This window comes from Lactuca serriola, chromosome 3, assembly GCF_051521515.1.
Source record: "Lactuca serriola cultivar US96UC23 chromosome 3, Lser_US96UC23_V15, whole genome shotgun sequence".
Lineage (NCBI taxonomy): Eukaryota > Viridiplantae > Streptophyta > Magnoliopsida > Asterales > Asteraceae > Lactuca > Lactuca serriola.
Window position 1 is genome coordinate 168164902 of NC_136410.1, and position 18603 is coordinate 168183504.

The 18603-nt window shown below is 38.5% G+C and overlaps 1 protein-coding gene across 1 annotated transcript; it reads right to left on the reverse strand.

Moving 5' to 3' along the window:
- Positions 1–17270: 17270 nt before the first annotated feature.
- On the reverse strand, positions 17271–18355 carry LOC145094738 (gibberellin-regulated protein 6-like). The gene is made up of 3 exons (XM_079032806.1): positions 18228–18355; positions 17902–17959; positions 17271–17708 (listed from the first exon to the last, which is right to left on the reverse strand). Exons 1-3 carry the CDS (start codon positions 18288–18290, stop codon positions 17527–17529), a joined length of 303 nt encoding a protein of 100 aa, XP_078888932.1. The 5' UTR covers positions 18291–18355; the 3' UTR covers positions 17271–17526.
- Between the last annotated feature and the right edge of the window lie 248 nt (positions 18356–18603).

Below are 18603 nucleotides of genomic sequence, written 5' to 3' on the forward strand. Positions count from 1 at the left end.
GACCTTTTCACCAGTAGCCAAGATTAAGTCTATTAGGGTATTGTTAGCCATAGCTGCATTTCATGACTATGAAATATGGAAAATAGATGTCAAAACCGCTTTCCTTAATGGAAAGTTGGCTGAGGAGGTTTACATGAATCAGCCAGAGGGTTTTCTCAGCATATAGTACCCTAATAGAGTGTGTAAGCTTGAGAAATCCATCTATGGATTAAAGCAAGCACCTCGCGGATGGAATCTTTGCTTTGATGAGAAGGTCAAGGAATTTGGCTTTTCTAGGAGTGAAGATGAATCTTGTGTATATGTCAAGGCTAGTGGGAGTATAGTTAGCTTTTTGGTACTGTATGTGGATGACATACTACTCATAGGAAATGACATCCCAACTCTGCAGGAAGTTAAGTCCTGGCTTGGGACGTGTTTTGCTATGAAGGACCTAGGAGAAGCTGCCTATATCCTAGGGATAAGGATCTTGAGAAATCGGAGTAAAAGACTAATTGGACTTAGTCAGAGTACATACTTGGACAAGGTGTTGAAGAGATTCAGCATGCAAGATTCCAAGAAAGGAGAGTTACCCATCCAGAGTAACACTAGACTGAGTATGACTCAGAGCTCGAGTACTGAGGATGAGATAGTAGAAATGAGTCGGATACCTTATGATTCGGCAGTAGGCTCGATCATGTATGCAATGACCTGTACTCGTCCTGATGTAGCCTTTGCTTTAAGCATGGTTAGAAGGTATCAGGGGAATCCTGGTAAGGCTCACTGGACAGCGGTAAAGAACATTCTCAAGTACCTGCGGAGGACTAAGGACTGGGTCCTTACCCTCGGTGGGAGTGATGACTTGAGAGTTGTGGGGTATAGTGATGCTAGCTTCCAGACTGATAGGGATAATTTCCGCTCTTAGTCGGGCTGGGTCCTTACCCTAAACGGAGGAGCAATCTCTTGGAAAAGTTCCAAGCAGGAGACAGTGGCTGATTCAACTTGTGAATCAGAATATATAGCGGCAAGCGAAGTAGCAAAAGAGGCTATGTGGCTAAAGAACTTCATTGGAGACCTTGGAGTTGTACCAACTATATCGGAGCCTACAGAGATTTTCTATGACAGTGAAAGTGCAGTTGCCTTAGCAAAGGAACCAAGGGATCATGGAAGATCCAGACACATTGACAGAAAATATCATTTCATCTGACATCGTATTGAAGAAGGACTCCTCGTGGCAAAGAGGGTATCATCGGATGAGAACCCGGCAGATCCCCTCACGAAGGGACTGGGTAGGGTTAAGCATCTCCAGCATGCTAGGAGCATAGGGCTGAAGGATGATATTAGTTTTAGTAGTTAGATAATTTTGAAATTTGTAAAATGTAATTGACATTTGATGATGAATAAAAGTTGTGTTTATTTATGAGTAAAGTGTTACTATCTTCTGTCAATCGTTTACTATATTTCTTTTGCATGTTTTGGCTTCCAGAATATTTATGTTGTTTTACATATTATTCAAAATTATCCACAGTCAGTCATATGTTGGAAGTAGATATGAAGTAAGACTGTCATGAGTTGGTTGTAGAGGTCTAAGATGTTAGACATGGCCTCAACACTCATGAGTGCTCATAAGTTCTGAGTATTGGATTCAACCCACGCTCACTGGTATCACTTCATGGAATTTATATCGAGTGATCGCGAGACGGTAATATCATATAAGTCTTCAAACCTAGAGATATGACTTGTTAACTATGAGTTAGTTATGCACTGAACGTGCGAAACCGCATTGGTAACTTGATGTTATAAAACGTACGTTTGTGTGTAATTTAACAAGTAGTAGAACAAGCATATGAGTCGAAGTTTATCTGTTCCTTCTTGGATTAGAAGCTGATATCTGGGCCCCTCGATGATTCTGTTTTGACCTATGTATCGGGCCCGGTCAGAACTAAGTTGATGTGTTCAATTAAGTTCTATGTCAAACAAATCGGAAATCGGGAAACAAAATGCTGGACAATAAGCAAGACTATGTTCCATGTGTTTGTCCGGCTGACATCTAGAAAAGAGGAGTATATGATCCATTATCTGAAATGGCGTACCATCATCTTCTCAGTTCCGAGAAACCTTGAAAAGAGCTACGATTGCCGATCGGTTCCTGAAGTCATACTTGCAGTTATAGTTATTAGACTTATCCAAGTGGGAGACTGTTGGATAAGGTGTCTAAGGCCATAACTATTTCTGGTATGTACTTGACCCGACCTGGCATGGTCCATTTGGGTTGCATGGCACCATGCAATTGGATAGACTAAATGAGAGAAATAACACATATGGTTTATTAATATATTATAATCTATAATATATTAATAATATTATTTAATTAGTTTGGTCAAGAATTAATTAAGTGATCAAAAGATAACTAATTAAATATATGGGTTGATTATGTAAATCATCCATACCTTATATAGTGGGCTGAGAGGCTCCATGGATAATCAAGTTGGGTTAAACCCATTGGATGCTCCATGGAGGCTCCATGGGAGTTACAAACCCATGGGTCATGGAAATGAAGAGTCATGACACATTAGGGTTTACATGGTGTAACCCTAAATGTGTCAACACTATATAAAGCTCATGTGTTCTCCCAAAAATCGGTTAAGACAAGATACAAGAGGGCTAGAGCCGATTTTAGCGTGTTATACTTTCTCTCCAAGTTTACTCCATAGCATTTGGTGTTGTGTGAAGCATTTGAGGCATCACACTTGGGGTGCTAGGCTCACAAGGTTTCAAGGAACATAAGCAACAACAAAGTAAGTTATTCTATCTATTATTTAAGTTAAAATTGTTCCCTATGTATGCTAGATAGGATCATAGCCTTGGAAATCAAATTTGCATGATAATTATACAAACATAGATCCAACGTTATTAGGGTTGCATGCACACTTAGGAAGTGTTAGAATGCTCAAAACCCATTAATGGTATCAGAGCCTAGGCTTGTTTGTTTGTTATTTGTGCTAAAAAGTTGAAACAAGTAGAAAATCTTGCTGTTTGCCTGATGAACTCGCCGAGTCCATGGGGGGACTCCCCAAGTTCATGCGTATCTTCAACCTACTCGCCGAGTAGGTTCATGCACTCGGCGAGTAGAAGCCACGGAATGTAGTTTTTCGACTTTAGTTGCTGGAAATGGACTAGAAACATTACCCTAAATTGTTTTGGTACTTGAAAACTTGTTTTAGATGGTGTAATGTCTTTGCTAAGCCATTTACAACAACAAGTTATAAAAAATTACAAGTTTTAAAATGTAATCTTTGATTCATGAAAGTGTTCATATTCATGTTCTTGATCTTATGATGTTTAGATGATCATAGGAATTACTTGTAACCTACTTGGTAGTTTAATTCTTGATCATAATATGTTTTAATGGAGTCCATAACTTGTCCTCAAGTTATGGAAATCCAAGAGTCACACTTGAATTAAAACCATTAAAAGAACACAAGAGTTAGACAAATGAAGGGTCTTCATTTTTTAATACTCTAATTAACTCTTAAGTTACAAGAAATGAAAAGTTTTGAAAGTTTACAAAACTTGCCCTCAAGTTTTGGAACAAGTAAAGTCCTATTAAAAACTTCAGTTCCAACCCTTAGATTTTTAAAAGTTAAAATTCTACCCTTATACTTATAGTATTATGATTTAATAATTATATATATATATATATATATATATATATATATATATATATCTATATATATATATATATATGTGTGTGTGTGTATGTGTGTGTGTGTATGTATGTATAAGATCAAAGTCATCTTACCGCTAGTACGCCTCATTCACGAAGCCGGTCTATAAGGTGGGTATAAGGTTGTTGCCTATAAAATGGCAACTTAATGGGTGTCCACTCTCACCCACCGATTGCTTGACCGGTGGAGGGTCGTTAGCCGAACGGGTAAGACAAGGACTTATAAATTCTCATTAAAAGTATAATGATTATGATAAAGTAACTAAATGTTTTATAAATTCCCAATCTTAGTTACTTTAGGAAAAATGTGAATAAGGTGCTAATCCATGAAATTACACTTTGCACCTTGTTTAAGTCGTTGGTGGGGCGTGTGTGGTTTACCGGCACACTAACTTGGACTTAACAAGGAAGGCAAAGGGTGACTTAAGGGTTTTCATGAGGTCGGAAGGAGCGCGTGTGCTTTACCGGCACGACGATTAAGTGAAAAACATTAAGGGTACCAAGTAATTTGCATTGTTACTTCACACCTTGTTTTGTGATCCTCGGTATCCCAGTCACAAAACATGAAGGGCACACTCGAGATTGAAACATGCCATTGAAAATTTCAATGAATCTCAAAGAATCTAGGAATTTATAAAAGCCAAATAAAACCTAATAATTTATATTTCGTTTTGATGGTGGAAATTGATGAATCGTCATTCACCTACCTTTCAAATATGTTATAACTTGGATTACGGCATCCCTTTTCTAGGTTATAATATATTGTGATTGGATCATAGCCTTAATATTACATTTGGGTGTTTTATTAAGGACTATCCCTATATCTAAACCTTTTTCCTTCTTTTCAGATGTCTTCCAACAATTCTACTCCTTGCTCAAACCCTACTGGCTCCTTCTCTCTCATGAACCTTTGTGGAAGAGTCATCTTTGATGGATCCAACTTTACTGATTGGATCAAGAGAAAGAACCCTTCGAAGGGTACCAAGGGTAAGACTCTTGATGGCTCCTCTTCTAGCGGAACCAAGATAGGTTTCATTACACCTTCATCTGATCCCAAAGAGGCTGAATGCTTCTACTGACACGAAAAGGCGCACTGGAAGCGTAACTGTCCAAAGTACTAGCAAGATTTGAAGGATGGGAAAGTTAAACCCAACCATGCAGGTACTTACACTGTCTCATCTAATAATTCACTATATTCTAACTCTTGGGTCCTTGATACCTGTTGCGGTATTCATATTTGTTCTTAAATACAGGGACTAAGAAGAAGTGAGAATGTGGAGCATGGAAAGATAAACTTGATCATGGCGAATAGGAAAGTTTCACCTGTCACCAAGATTAGAGTTTATACTTTGTTGCTTAATAGTGGATTTACTTTAGATTTGAATAAATGTTGTTATTCGCCAGAAATGGCAAGAAATGTTATTTCCTTTCATGCTTTGTATAAACAAGGTTTTACCTTTTCTTTTGATAATGAAACTGGTGGAATAAATGCTTTCTATAATAATGTGTTTTATTTTAAAGCATTACCTAGTGATGGTGTGTATGAAGCTGTGTCTGTTGTAGATAGCTTAGGAAATAATGTAATGTGTATTGGTTCTACTAATGATAATAACTTGGATAAAGCATCATTATGGCATTGTCATCTTGGACATATAAGCAAGAAACGCATAGGCCAACTCCAAAAGGATGGAGTCTTGGAGTCATTTGATCTAAAGTCAGATGATAGTTGCGAATTATGCTTACTTGGAAAAATAACAAAGTCACCCTTCACTGGTTCTTGTGAGAGGGGTGAAGGTTTGTTAGATCATGTACACACGGATGTGTGTGGACCCTTCAAACATGCCACAAGGGATGCTAATCGTTATTATGTGACTTTTACGGATGATTACAGTAGATATGGATATGTCTACTTAATCAAACATAAGTCAGAGACTTTTGAAAGGTTTAAAGAGTTTAAACAGGAAGTCAAGAATCAATTGGGCAGGAACATTAAGATACTTCGATCCGATCGTGGTGGTGAGTATCTTAGTACAGAGTTCCTCGACTATCTAAGGGAACGTAGGATTGTCTCACAATTGACACCTCCCGACACCACAGTTGAATGGTGTAGCTGAGAGGCGAAATCGAACCTTGCTGGACATGGTTCGTTCCATGATGAGTCGAGCTACGCTACCAATCTCATTTTGGGGGTATGCCTTAGAGACTGCCACCCATATCCTTAATCTGGTCCCTACAAAGAAGGTTGCCAAAACACCTCACGAGATGTGGACTGGAAAAGTTCCTAGTCTAGCCCACATCAAGGTTTGGGGTTGCGCAGCTTTCGTGAGATGCAAGACTCATGACAAGCTCGAACCTCGAAGCGAGAAGTGTATTTTAATCGGCTACCCACAAAAATCCTTTGGTTACCTCTTCTACAGACCTAGTGAGAATGTGGTCTTTGTAGCAAGGAGGGTTGTCTTTCGAGAGAGAGAGAGAGAGTTCATAAGCTAAGGAGACAGTGGGAGGCAAATTGACCTTGAAGAACTTCAAGAGTCAAGTGGTGAAGGAACCTCAAACCCTAGCAGTCAACTTGAGGAGGAACCTCCTGTTGATCCAATTATACCTCCAGATGTACCTCTGAGGCGTTCCACAAGGGTTAGGAATGTACTTGAGCATTAATATGGTTTTCATATTACTGCGGAAGGTGAGACACTTATTAGTGATGAGACACTAGTAGGTCTAGATGAACCTAACAGCTATACGGAACCCATGGCAGGCCCTGAGTCTGCTAAATGGAAAGAGGCAATGGATAGCGAGATACAATCCATGTATGACAATCAGGTCTGGGAGTTGGTTGACAATGTGCCAGGTCGTATGACAATTGGGTGCAAATGGATCTTCAAGAAGATGACCGGCATGGATGGTAATGTACACACTTATAAGGCTAGACTGGTAGCAAAGGGATTCTCTCAAACTCCTGGAGTGGATTATGATGAGACCTTTTCACCAGTAGCCAAGATTAAGTCTATTAGGGTATTGTTAGCCATAGCTGCATTTCATGACTATGAAATATGGAAAATGGATGTCAAAACCGCTTTCCTTAATGGAAAGTTGGCTGAGGAGGTTTACATGAATCAGCCAGAGGGTTTTCTCAGCATATAGTACCCTAATAGAGTGTGTAAGCTTGAGAAATCCATCTATGGATTAAAGCAAGCACCTCGCGGATGGAATCTATGCTTTGATGAGAAGGTCAAGGAATTTGGCTTTTCTAGGAGTGAAGATGAATCTTGTGTATATGTCAAGGCTAGTGGGAGTATAGTTAGCTTTTTGGTACTGTATGTGGATGACATACTACTCATAGGAAATGACATCCCAACTCTGCAGGAAGTTAAGTCCTGGCTTGGGACGTGTTTTGCTATGAAGGACCTAGGAGAAGCTGCCTATATCCTAGGGATAAGGATCTTGAGAAATCGGAGTAAAAGAATAATTGGACTTAGTTAGAGTACATACTTGGACAAGGTGTTGAAGAGATTCAGCATGCAAGATTCCAAGAAAGGAGAGTTACCCATCCAGAGTAACACTAGACTGAGTAAGACTCAGAGCTCGAGTACTGAGGATGAGATAGTAGAAATGAGTCGGATACCTTATGATTCGGCAGTAGGCTCGATCATGTATGCTATGACCTGTACTCGTCCTGGTGTAGCCTTTGCTTTAAGCATGGTTAGCAGGTATCAGGGGAATCCTGGTAAGGCTCACTGGACAGCGGTAAAGAACATTCTCAAGTACCTGCGGAGGACTAAGGACTGGGTCCTTACCCTCGGTGGGAGTGATGACTTGAGAGTTGTGGGGTATCGTGATGCTAGCTTCCAGACTGATAGGGATAATTTCCGCTCTTAGTCGGGCTGGGTCCTTACCCTAAACGGAGGAGCAATCTCTTGGAAAAGTTCCAAGCAGGAGACAGTGGCTGATTCAACTTGTGAATCAGAATATATAGCGGCAAGCGAAGTAGCAAAAGAGGCTATGTGGCTAAAGAACTTCATTGGAGACCTTGGAGTTGTACCAACTATATCGGAGCCTACAGAGATTTTCTGTGATAGTGAAAGTGTAGTTGCCTTAGCAAAGGAACCAAGGGATCATGGAAGATCCAGACACATTGACAGAAAATATCATTTCATCAGACATCGTATTGAAGAAGGACTCCTCGTGGCAAAGAAGGTATCATCGGATGAGAACCCGACAGATCCCCTCACGAAGGGACTGGGTAGGGTTAAGCATCTCCAGCATGCTAGGAGCATAGGGCTGAAGGATGATATTAGTTTTAGTAGTTAGATAATTTTGAAATTTGTAAAATGTAATTGACATTTGATGATGAATAAAAGTTGTGTTTATTTATGAGTAAAGTGTTACTATCTTCTGTCAATCGTTTACTATATTTCTTTTGCATGTTTTGACTTCCAGAATATTTATGTTGTTTTACATATTATTCAAAATTATCCACGGTCAGTCATATGTTTGAAGTAGATATGAAGTAAGACTGTCATGAGTTGGTTGTAGAGGTCTAAGATGTTGGACATGGCCTCAACACTCATGAGTGCTCATAAGTTCTGAGTATTGGATTCAACCCACGCTCAATGGTATCACTTCATGGAATTTATCACGAGTGATCGCGAGACGGTAATATCATATAAGTCTTCAAACCTAGAGATATGACTTGTTAACTATGAGTTAGTTATGCACTGAACGTGCGAAACCGCATTGGTAACTCGATGTTATAAAACGTGCGTTTGTGTGTAATTTAACAAGTAGTAGAACAAGCATATGAGTCGAAGTTTATCTGTTCCTTCTTGGATTAGAAGCTGATATCTGGGCCCCTCGATGATTCTGTTTTGACCTATGTATCGGGCCCGGTCAGAACTAAGTTGATGTGTTCAATTAAGTTCTATGTCAAACAAATCGGAAATCGGGAAACAAAATGCTGGACAATAAGCAAGACTATGTTCCATGTGTTTGTCCGGCTGACATCTAGAACAGAGGAGTATATGATCCATTATCTGAAATGGCGTACCATCATCTTCTCAGTTCCGAGAAACCTTGAAAAGAGCTACGATTGCCGATCGGTTCCTGAAGTCATACTTGCAGTTATAGTTATTAGACTTATCCAAGTGGGAGACTGTTGGATAAGGTGTCTAAGGCCATAACTATTTCTGGTATGTACTTGACCCGACCTGGCATGGTCCATTTGGGTTGCATGGCACCATGCAATTGGATAGACTAAATGAGAGAAATAACACATATGGTTTATTAATATATTATAATCTATAATATATTAATAATATTACTTAATTAGTTTGGTCAAGAATTAATTAAGTGATCAAAAGATAACTAATTAAATATATGGGTTGATTATGTAAATCATCCATACCTTATATAGTGGGCTGAGAGGCTCCATGGATAATCAAGTTGGGTTAAACCCATTGGATGCTCCATGGAGGCTCCATGGGAGTTACAAACCCATGGGTCATGGAAATGAAGAGTCATGACACATTAGGGTTTACATGGTGTAACCCTAGATGTGTCAACACTATATAAAGCTCATGTGTTCTCCCAAAAATCGGTTAAGACAAGATACAAGAGGGCTAGAGCCGATTTTAGCGTGTTATACTTTCTCTCCAAGTTTACTCCATAGCATTTGGTGTTGTGTGAAGAATTTGAGGCATCACACTTAGGGTGCTAGGCTCACAAGGTTTTAAGGAAGATAAGCAACAACAAGGTAAGTTATTCTATCTATTATTTAAGTTAAAATTGCTCCCCATGTATGTTAGATAGGATCATAGCCTTGGAAATCAACTTTGCATGATAATTAGACAAACATAGATCCAAGGTTATTAGGGTTGCATGCACACTTAGGAAGTGTTAGAATGCTGAAAACCCATCAGGAACACCACTGAAGTCATGGGATCAAGAAAGCGATTGACCATTTAAGTTCGTTTATGATATAAGGCTACCCTTAGTCGTGTAACAATCATTTTTAGCCTTGGACTTGGTGACATTAGGATCCGACGTATGAACCCGATCGGTTGGATAAGGAGGTCGTTAGAGCCATAGTGGCAAGATAACTAATGACAACTATTGGTAGACGAGGATTTCATTCGAAAGTCATGTAGGAGTCTTTTGGCTCTGCAACCAGGCCGGAACCTGGTATTTCAGATGAATGACAGACAAATTGAGACCAGGGCGGTCTTGGTGGATTTTGGAGAGCAGTCAGGAGGCAACATACTATTTTAAGCAATTTAGTGTTTCAGGCAGTTTCAGTGTCTCGGACAGTATTAATGTTTTAGGTTTGCAAGTATAGACGGAGTAACTGATTGATTGGGAAGCTATAAGTCACTCGCAGAGGGATTAAATAATCTCAGGGTAGTTGATAGGACCCTGTTGCGCAACTCTCGTATGAGTCTAACCGTTGCAGGGATGGATCTTATACTCGAAGGATTATCAGAGCCTTCGGTCAAGTATAAGTGCTCTGCAAGGATATCTGGTTTGTGATTCGGTTTTCTAGTGGGAACCTCGAGTTATCAGAAGTTGGGTAGTTAGTAGGGAAATAAGTGGACTTGATTCAACAATAATGATTCAATATGGGCAGTCTGACAAGGAGTCAAACCATCTCGAGACTTTGGATTTTAGATTGAGTAAATGTGATCATGATGAAAGGAATTCGTTCATTTTCGGGTTTTAGAACCCTGCAAGGGTTGGTTTTTGTTGCCTTGGAAAGGTTAGGGTATACTTGTGGTTGTGGTTGTGTTGCTCAGGTTGTTTGGCGTGTCAATAGTGGTAATGAATGATTTCGAGGACGAAATCGAATTTAAGAGAGGGGGAGTTGTAACACCTCGTTCCGAAGACAAACCCTAAAATCCGAGAATGTATTTAAGCATTATTTTATTCCGATATATATATTTTAAATAAAAAAGTCTGGTGAAAAAGTGTGTAATTGGCATTATAATTGGTTTTAGAGGTCTAAAGAGTGCTTTTAGGGTTCGGGGTGTAAAGAATATTTGAGCATATGGCTAAAGAATAATCAATTGGGCTCGTTTTGAAGTTTTTAGACTCGAGTTGTAATAAGTTTTAGAAGTTGGGGGTTGTTTGGTAACAATTGAGCTTAATTTGGAAAAGACTTTTTGGTGAGGGACTAAACTTAGAATAATGGCTAAAAATTTGAAAGAAGGCACGAGATTAAAACTCGACACTCCTTCCCTCCCGTGAGCTCAAGAAACCCTAAACCTACTACTTACTATTCAGCCACAACCCTCACTTCAACCACCTTCGGCGCCACTATCCCTTTTTGTTGTTGTCACTGCCGTGCGTCGCAGCTGCCATCTGCTTCAGTGAGAGCAAGTCGACAACATAGGGCCCGGGTGGGCCTGTTGCCATCTTCCCGCCACCTTTCTTCTCCTTCTTTCTTTATGTCACTGCTGCTATTCGCAAGTCGAAGTTGCGACTTGTTCTTCTCCGTTCTTCGGTGCTACGTCTCATCCACGACCGCCGCCGCCGCAGCTCCTAGCGGCGGTCTTTTTGTGCTCCGGTTGCTGCCTGCCACCTGAAGTGGCTATGGTGGGTGCATGCTTCGCAATGAACTTATGTTTGTGTGGGTTTCTGCTTCACCATGAAGTGTATATGGATGATCATTTGGCCAAAAAAACCCGAAAAACACCATGGATGCCACCACTATTTTCTTTTCTACCACCTAAGCCACAGTGTATGGGTGGTTGTGTGTGTGTGTGTTTAGTGTAACTTGTGTGAGATTGTGTGTTATGTTATATGAACAATGTATGGCCAGAAAATTCGAAGAAACCCACCACCACCACCACCGTTAGGTGGTGGTTGCCGCCTTCTGCCGCTACCAGCTGCCATGTTGGGTGGCGGTGTGCATTGTGTGTGATTGGATTTCTATTTTAGATTCTTGGACATATTTAGTCTAAAATTATAACCACCACCATGAGGTGGTGGCCGCCGTTGTGAGCCGTCATTGACCACCACTACCCGAAGTGGTAGTGTGTGGTTCCCAGCCTAATGAAACCCTAGTTGACCTAATGAATCCCTAATTGATCTAAAAGCCTAACCATTTTACTAATTAACACACGATTGTGTTTAAACCCCTAATTAGGGTTTAGAAAACCCTAATTTTGGATATGTTAGTTTTGGAGTGTCGGGACCCGCATTTTGGACCATTGGAACTGAATTACGAACTACGACCAACCACACCGCATGATCAACCTAGTAGAATGATGGACTTAATGGATTAAGTCCTTAATGGGTTAAGTGTTTTAATTAACCCTAATCGTCATTTTATGTGAAAACCCTAATTGTGTTGGGTTTTGAGTTGGGCCTAAATGTTTGGATTCTTGATGGGCCAACTAATAACAAGTATACAGACTATGGAATTTGGATGGGCTTTAGGGTAAGGCTCATATGAAGGGTTTGGGCCCAATTTGGAAAATTGGGCCATATGTCGGGCTTTGGTTCATTGTTTGACTTTTGAGCTTTTAGAGTGCGAGTTTGGGCCTTAGGCTTGAATCAAGCTAGGTTTGGGGTAAAGTAGTCTTTTTACCCCAAGCATGGACTTATGGTTATGTATTGGAACCCAATTACTAATTGGGCGTTGTTTTGATGTTGACAGTTCAGGAATCTGTCATCCAGCTGCTAGAGTTTTATCCACAGGACTTCAACAATGTAAGGTGAGTTACCTTCCTGTATGAGAAGGTCAAAGGCACCAATATGGATCCACTAGTAGTTGTTTATAGTAAAGATGATTGTCTTTGTGATAATTTTTATGGTATTCCACTATCTGCTATGATTTATGTGATTATTGCTATGCTATTATGTGGTAGTGGTAGGGGTGAAATAGTCCCCGTAACCGATTGAAATAAACCGGAGGGTAGGTTAGGCACCCATATATGCTTAATAGGGTAGGTCGAGCACCCAAATATGCTTGACAGGGTAGGTCGGGCACCCAGATATGTCTGACAGTATGTTTATGCTATGTTATTATGTGGTAGCGGTAGGGGTGAAATAGTCCCCATAACTTGTTGAAATAAACTGGAGGGTAGGTCAGGCACCCAGATATGCCTGGAAGGGTAGGTTGAGCACTCATATATTCTTGACAGGGTAAGTTGGGTACCTAGATATGCCTGACAGGGTAGGCCGGACACCCATATATGCCTAACAATATGTTATTATGTGGTATGATGGGGGAACTCACTAAGTTTCGTGCTTACAGTTTTCAGTTTTGGTTTCAGGTACTTCTTCTTTAAAATGAAAGGAGCCGACATGATCGCAACGCATCACACTATGCATTCCGCATTATGAGATTTTTGAGAGTTGTACTTTAATATTACATTTCTATGACATGTTTTGGGTTATTTGAAATACTAGTTTTTTATTATGAAATGAGTTGACACTAACGATGTTTCATACTAATGGTTTTTATAATTACTTAATTAAAAATGAAAGTTTTGGCTCTAAATTTTCGGATGTTACAATATGCAGCTGCAATAAGTATAGGAATTGTTGAACAAATCAAACAACAACATAACCAAAATTGAGGAAAGGGAATGGATCCAGTTTTTAATTACCTGATGCGCGTGTATGCGATAACAAGGTCTGGGTCCAACTGGAAGCACGATTGATTGGATGCAGATGTAACGATCGAAAGTGTTGGGAAGGTGTGATCGTGATGCAATGTTTGGAGGTATCGATAGGAGAGGCTTGATCGTTATTTGTGGGGAAAACGCTATGATTGCTAATCTGTATATTATGTATTGGAAATTAGAAGGAAGAGTATTATTGTCCATTCATAATGTATTTTAATTATAATGATTTATTATTATGAAAAACAATTATAAATCAATAAAAAATAACAAAAAATAGATTTGGGTATATATTATATTAAAAAACATTAGGAAGGGCAAATACGATATTTAGAGTTTAAGCCGGACAAATACGATATTTAGCTGTTTAGGAAGGGTGTATACGAAATTCTTCCTTTTAATTAAATTTAATTCAAAAATATAATGAAAAATACAATGTAACGTCTGCAGATCCGGGCTAGTCAATTTAGAGACAATAAGCATCAAAAATGAGTTTTTAATGGAAGATTATTTAGAATGATTATTCTTTTTCAAGTGGTAGTATATGTTACAAAGGTTCCGTATATATAAAGAACGCTGGAGTCCGAGATAAAGAATAAGTTATGACCCGTCGAAATTTTTCTGCAAAACCGACACGACACTGGGAGACGTAAATAGTGAATTTATGATGGAAGACTTTTTAGCCTTAGAAATCTAAAAAAAGTTGCAGTATACGTTAAACAGAGAACATATAAAAAAGAACGCCCAAATATGACTTCATATGAGGAAGTTATGAATTTTCTAATATTTAGCATAGCAGTGCACGACCCGAAACTCGAATTTTAGATCGAGCGGTTTTTGGCCTACGCGATCTAAATGGGAGTTGAAGATCTCATTAATAGGAAGTCAACGATAAAAAGACAGATGGAAACGGAGTTTGTATGAAAAAGTTACGAATTTTCCGCGGTCATTTAACAGTATAATCTCCTCCTACTGTTAAATTTAAGATCAGTCGAGAATCAGCCAACCGATTCAAAATGAAAGTTGTAGATCTTATTTTTACCTATGTGTCGATATAAAGAATGTCAAAAACATAGCTCGTATGCGAAAGTTACGGATTTTAGAAGTTGGAAGTGTGTTGTGAGAAAATGGGTGACGTGGCATGATCTTGGCCATTGTTTTTTCCCCAAGTCTTGCCACCAGATGGTGACAAGTGGCACCAAGTTCAACTATATTTCACCCTATAAATAGAACCTATCTCACCCTCATTCTCTTCACATATTTCCCATTCTTTCTTCTCTCTACACTCTCTCTAAACCTCCCAAAACTCCCCTAGCGCTAGAAGAAAGCCCCAGAGCTCTCGACGGCTCCGAGAAGAAGAGCTTTCGGCTCGGAAGTTTTGCCCCTGCAGAGCCTGACTTCTAGCCAAACCCCCTCGTTGGTAAGATACGCCTACGATATTTTAAATATAGTTTTTATTTAAATATAGTAATGTCATTAGGACCTTATAATAAATATTTAGGCTATTATTATGAGTTATATAAGTGTCGTTATAATATCTTTTTAACCACTCGCGGTATGGGGAATCTAGTTTGGAGGGCCGCTTGGATTTCTGGATTTCAGAAGTGCTATATGCCAAAATGATCTTGCCCTCCAGTGTTCCATGTTTGGCCTCTGTCTGTACATAGTGGGTGAAAAGTATTGTGTTAACGTTTATATAATAGTAATAATAGTTAGATTATTAATTAGTCTCGTCTAGCATTAGACTAAACTCTAGTGGTAATGATACTAAGTTTTGTCAAAGGAAAATTGCGTTAAGAGTAACGAAGTGCTGCCCGAGTGCCGAATTACCACCTTTTCAAGTGAGTGCATGGTCTCTTTCATCTTACACATAGATATGAAATATTTAATATAAATTACGTGCTATGAGTGCATAGTCACTTTCATCTTACACATAGATATGAAGTATTTTATATAAATTACGTGTTATGTGTGTATATTATCTGAATACTTTCTTTCTATCTTGGATGAATGATTTTATACATGTTTTAAATGATTCAAACTGTATATTTATTTTATATCTACAAATATGTTGGGATAAAACATGGGTAGATGAAATAGTTGTTGTGTGATGAAATAAAATGATGAGAGACAGGTGAAGATAGGAAGGTGATGATAATTAGATGATGATAGATAGGTGATGATGAATCAGTGATGTAGGATGAAAGATATCATAACCTTGTCCGTCAATGTGGAGATGTAGTCATCTACCAGAGTATAGATGACGACCACGAACTATTCTAGACAATCCCGTAGAAACACCAATAGGCTCATAACCTGTAGGTGATGAATTACAAGTTCTGGCGATGTTGTAACTACGTATTCATGTGATGATACTCTAACCCTTACTATGAATTACGAGGTCAGACGATGTTGTAACTACGTATTCATGCGATGATACCCCAACCTTTACTAGGCGCATATCGAGGGGGTAATCCCCAAATCATTACTCTTTATGTGATGTAGGCAATGATCCTCAGGAACGAACATATAAGGAAATGTGATGTAAAGAGATGAGAGGTAAATAAGATATATGAGATGATAATTCTTTAGGGAATATTGAATGAAGAAAATGGGGATGTCAATCGGGTTAATTGTTTGACATGTATTATATAAAGAAACAAATTAACTATATTATTGCGGGTTGAAAACCCTATGTACTCACCATGTTTTCCAACCTGACCCACTCAGTTTATTTATATCACAGGTGTTGATATTAAGTCACTTTACACTGAGAGATTAAGAAGATATAAATCACTAGTGATAATGAATGTAAGTTCAGTTTATTCTTATGTTTTTGTATTGACGATGACATCCCAAATGTTTTTAAATGAATAAAAATATTTTTCTTCGGAAATGCTTTGATAACGTATTTATCATGTTTTACTGGGAACAAATTTCGCAACATTTTTTATTAAAAGAGTACTATGTTTTGTATAAAGCATAAACAAAATCTGTCTTTTCTAGCTGTTAAAATGAGAATGTCACAGTTGGTATCAGAACATTAGTTTAAGTGAACTAGGAATATGAATTTATTTCTAGACTTAAACTTAGAATGCTAAGCAATGATTGTGAGGAGTGTGTCTAATAAAATTTAGGTAATACACCTGCATAGACACAAACACTAGCTTATTTAGGGAAAATACCTAACATGTTTTTATGTGCTAAATGATTTATGATATGCATTATATGATCGGATCTATGGTCTGTTGCCGACCGGATCTGAAAACTTTATGTGTTCAGACTTCTAAACGTTTAATTACGGTATTAGAACTGACATGTAACTTTTCGGAGCAATAGGGAGATTTACACGTCGATCGTAAATAAAATCTTTCCTATCTTATTTCTCTTCGTTTCGCACCGAACGTCTGATTTGGTGTATAGAACGAAATGACAAGAACCCGAAGTGGAAATGCGAATGGAAATAGAAATCAATCGCCTCAGCCACCATTGATTGAACAAATACCCGTTGTAGTAGACACTCCTGAGCCAATCACAATGATTGGAGTATAAGCCATGATTCGGGTTATGCTGGCTGAACAAAGAGAAGAGATGAGGCAGATGTTGCACGCAAATAGGGATGAACCTACGATGCCCATTGTACAGCCTGAGTTGATTGCTGAACAATCGGAGGAAAGAAATTATAGCCGCACTGTGAGTCAAATTGGAATCCAATGGGCAATGATGAATGGCCTGGAGAGAAGAAATAACAAGGATGGACGGATGTATAAAAACTAGTGTATACAAACCACGGTTGTGACCAGACCACAAGATTCACCGTATCCGTATACCTAATGGTCTAGTACAACTCCCACTAACAAACATTCTTGATGTATCAAGTGATATACATTACATCACCAACATGCGCCACTATATTACTAAATAAAGTTAGCTTTTTCTTAAAATACTTGAAATAATAATTTTATATTTTCGTTGATTAACATATTAAAATAAATATTCATATTTTTTTAAACAGAAGATAAGATATTTCATTAATTAAATCAGATTGGGGTCCAATCACATGCTGAAGCAGCCCACCCTATCACACTAGTTTACATATTCATTGGTCCAATTTTCACTTTAAAAAGATGGACCCACAAGTAAATAACCATAATACCCCTATAACCATATAGTCCGAGGTTAAAAAAGGTAAAATCACACAATTCAGGGGCATTTTGGACCTCCTTCCTTTGTCTTCCAGTTGTTGTAGCAAGGGCAAACTTGTTTATTCCCATAATACCCCGGTGGCACACAAAGGCACTTTGCGCAACATTTCTGACAGAAAAACATGCATGGCTTGTGGTACTGTGTCCTGCTGCATCTCCTTATGCACTGTCCGGGGCATTCTGGTCAATATATGCAATAAAGTTAGTAAATTACGATACTACCCTTTGACCAAACAATCAATCAGTCAACAGTAATAAAGCTGAAAAGTAGCAGCATTCAAAACTTAATCTCTTGATCATGGATCATGGTGTGAATATGAATTACAAGTATAAACGATGATGAACAGTGAATGTAAAAGCAGTTGAATCTTACGAGAGCTTTTCAAGCTTCCAGGACCGAAGCCATGGTGATGTCCCCCTTTCTTCGAAACCTACAAACGGAAACAATCAAACAAATCGTATCATATTCCATGTAGTTTTATCAACTTTATAAACTCAGATCGCGTTCGAAGAACCTAAATCAAACGATTTCAAGCACAATGAGTGTGTATAATCTCATTTAATCACAAATAAGTTCATAAACACAGATTATGTTCGAAGAACAGCGTTTTATTGCAGAAACTCGGATCTAACACTTTACAACATAATGCATTGTGTATAATTACGCTAACGAAGGAGCAATTAGTTGGATAAACTTACAGTAGCTTGAAGCGTCGAGATGGCGAGCAGAGTCAAGAGCAGGATCGCGAAGAACTTCGCCATGGTTGTCGATGAGGGGAAGGAGGGAATGAGAAGCGGGAAAGGGTTTGTTGCTTGTTGGGGAAAGTGTGGGGTGCACAGTGTATATATAGAATAATTGGATTTTTTTTCGAGTTAAGAAAAAATATTAAAAATTGAAAATTCCAAATAAAATTAAATGAAATTTGCTTATAGATATTTCAAATGGAAATAAAATTAAATGAAATTTGCTTATAGATTAAAATATGAATTATAATTATAGTTTGAATTTATAACTAAATTGTATTCATGAGATTAAATGATTAAAATAATGGAAGGTTAGAATCAACAATAACAA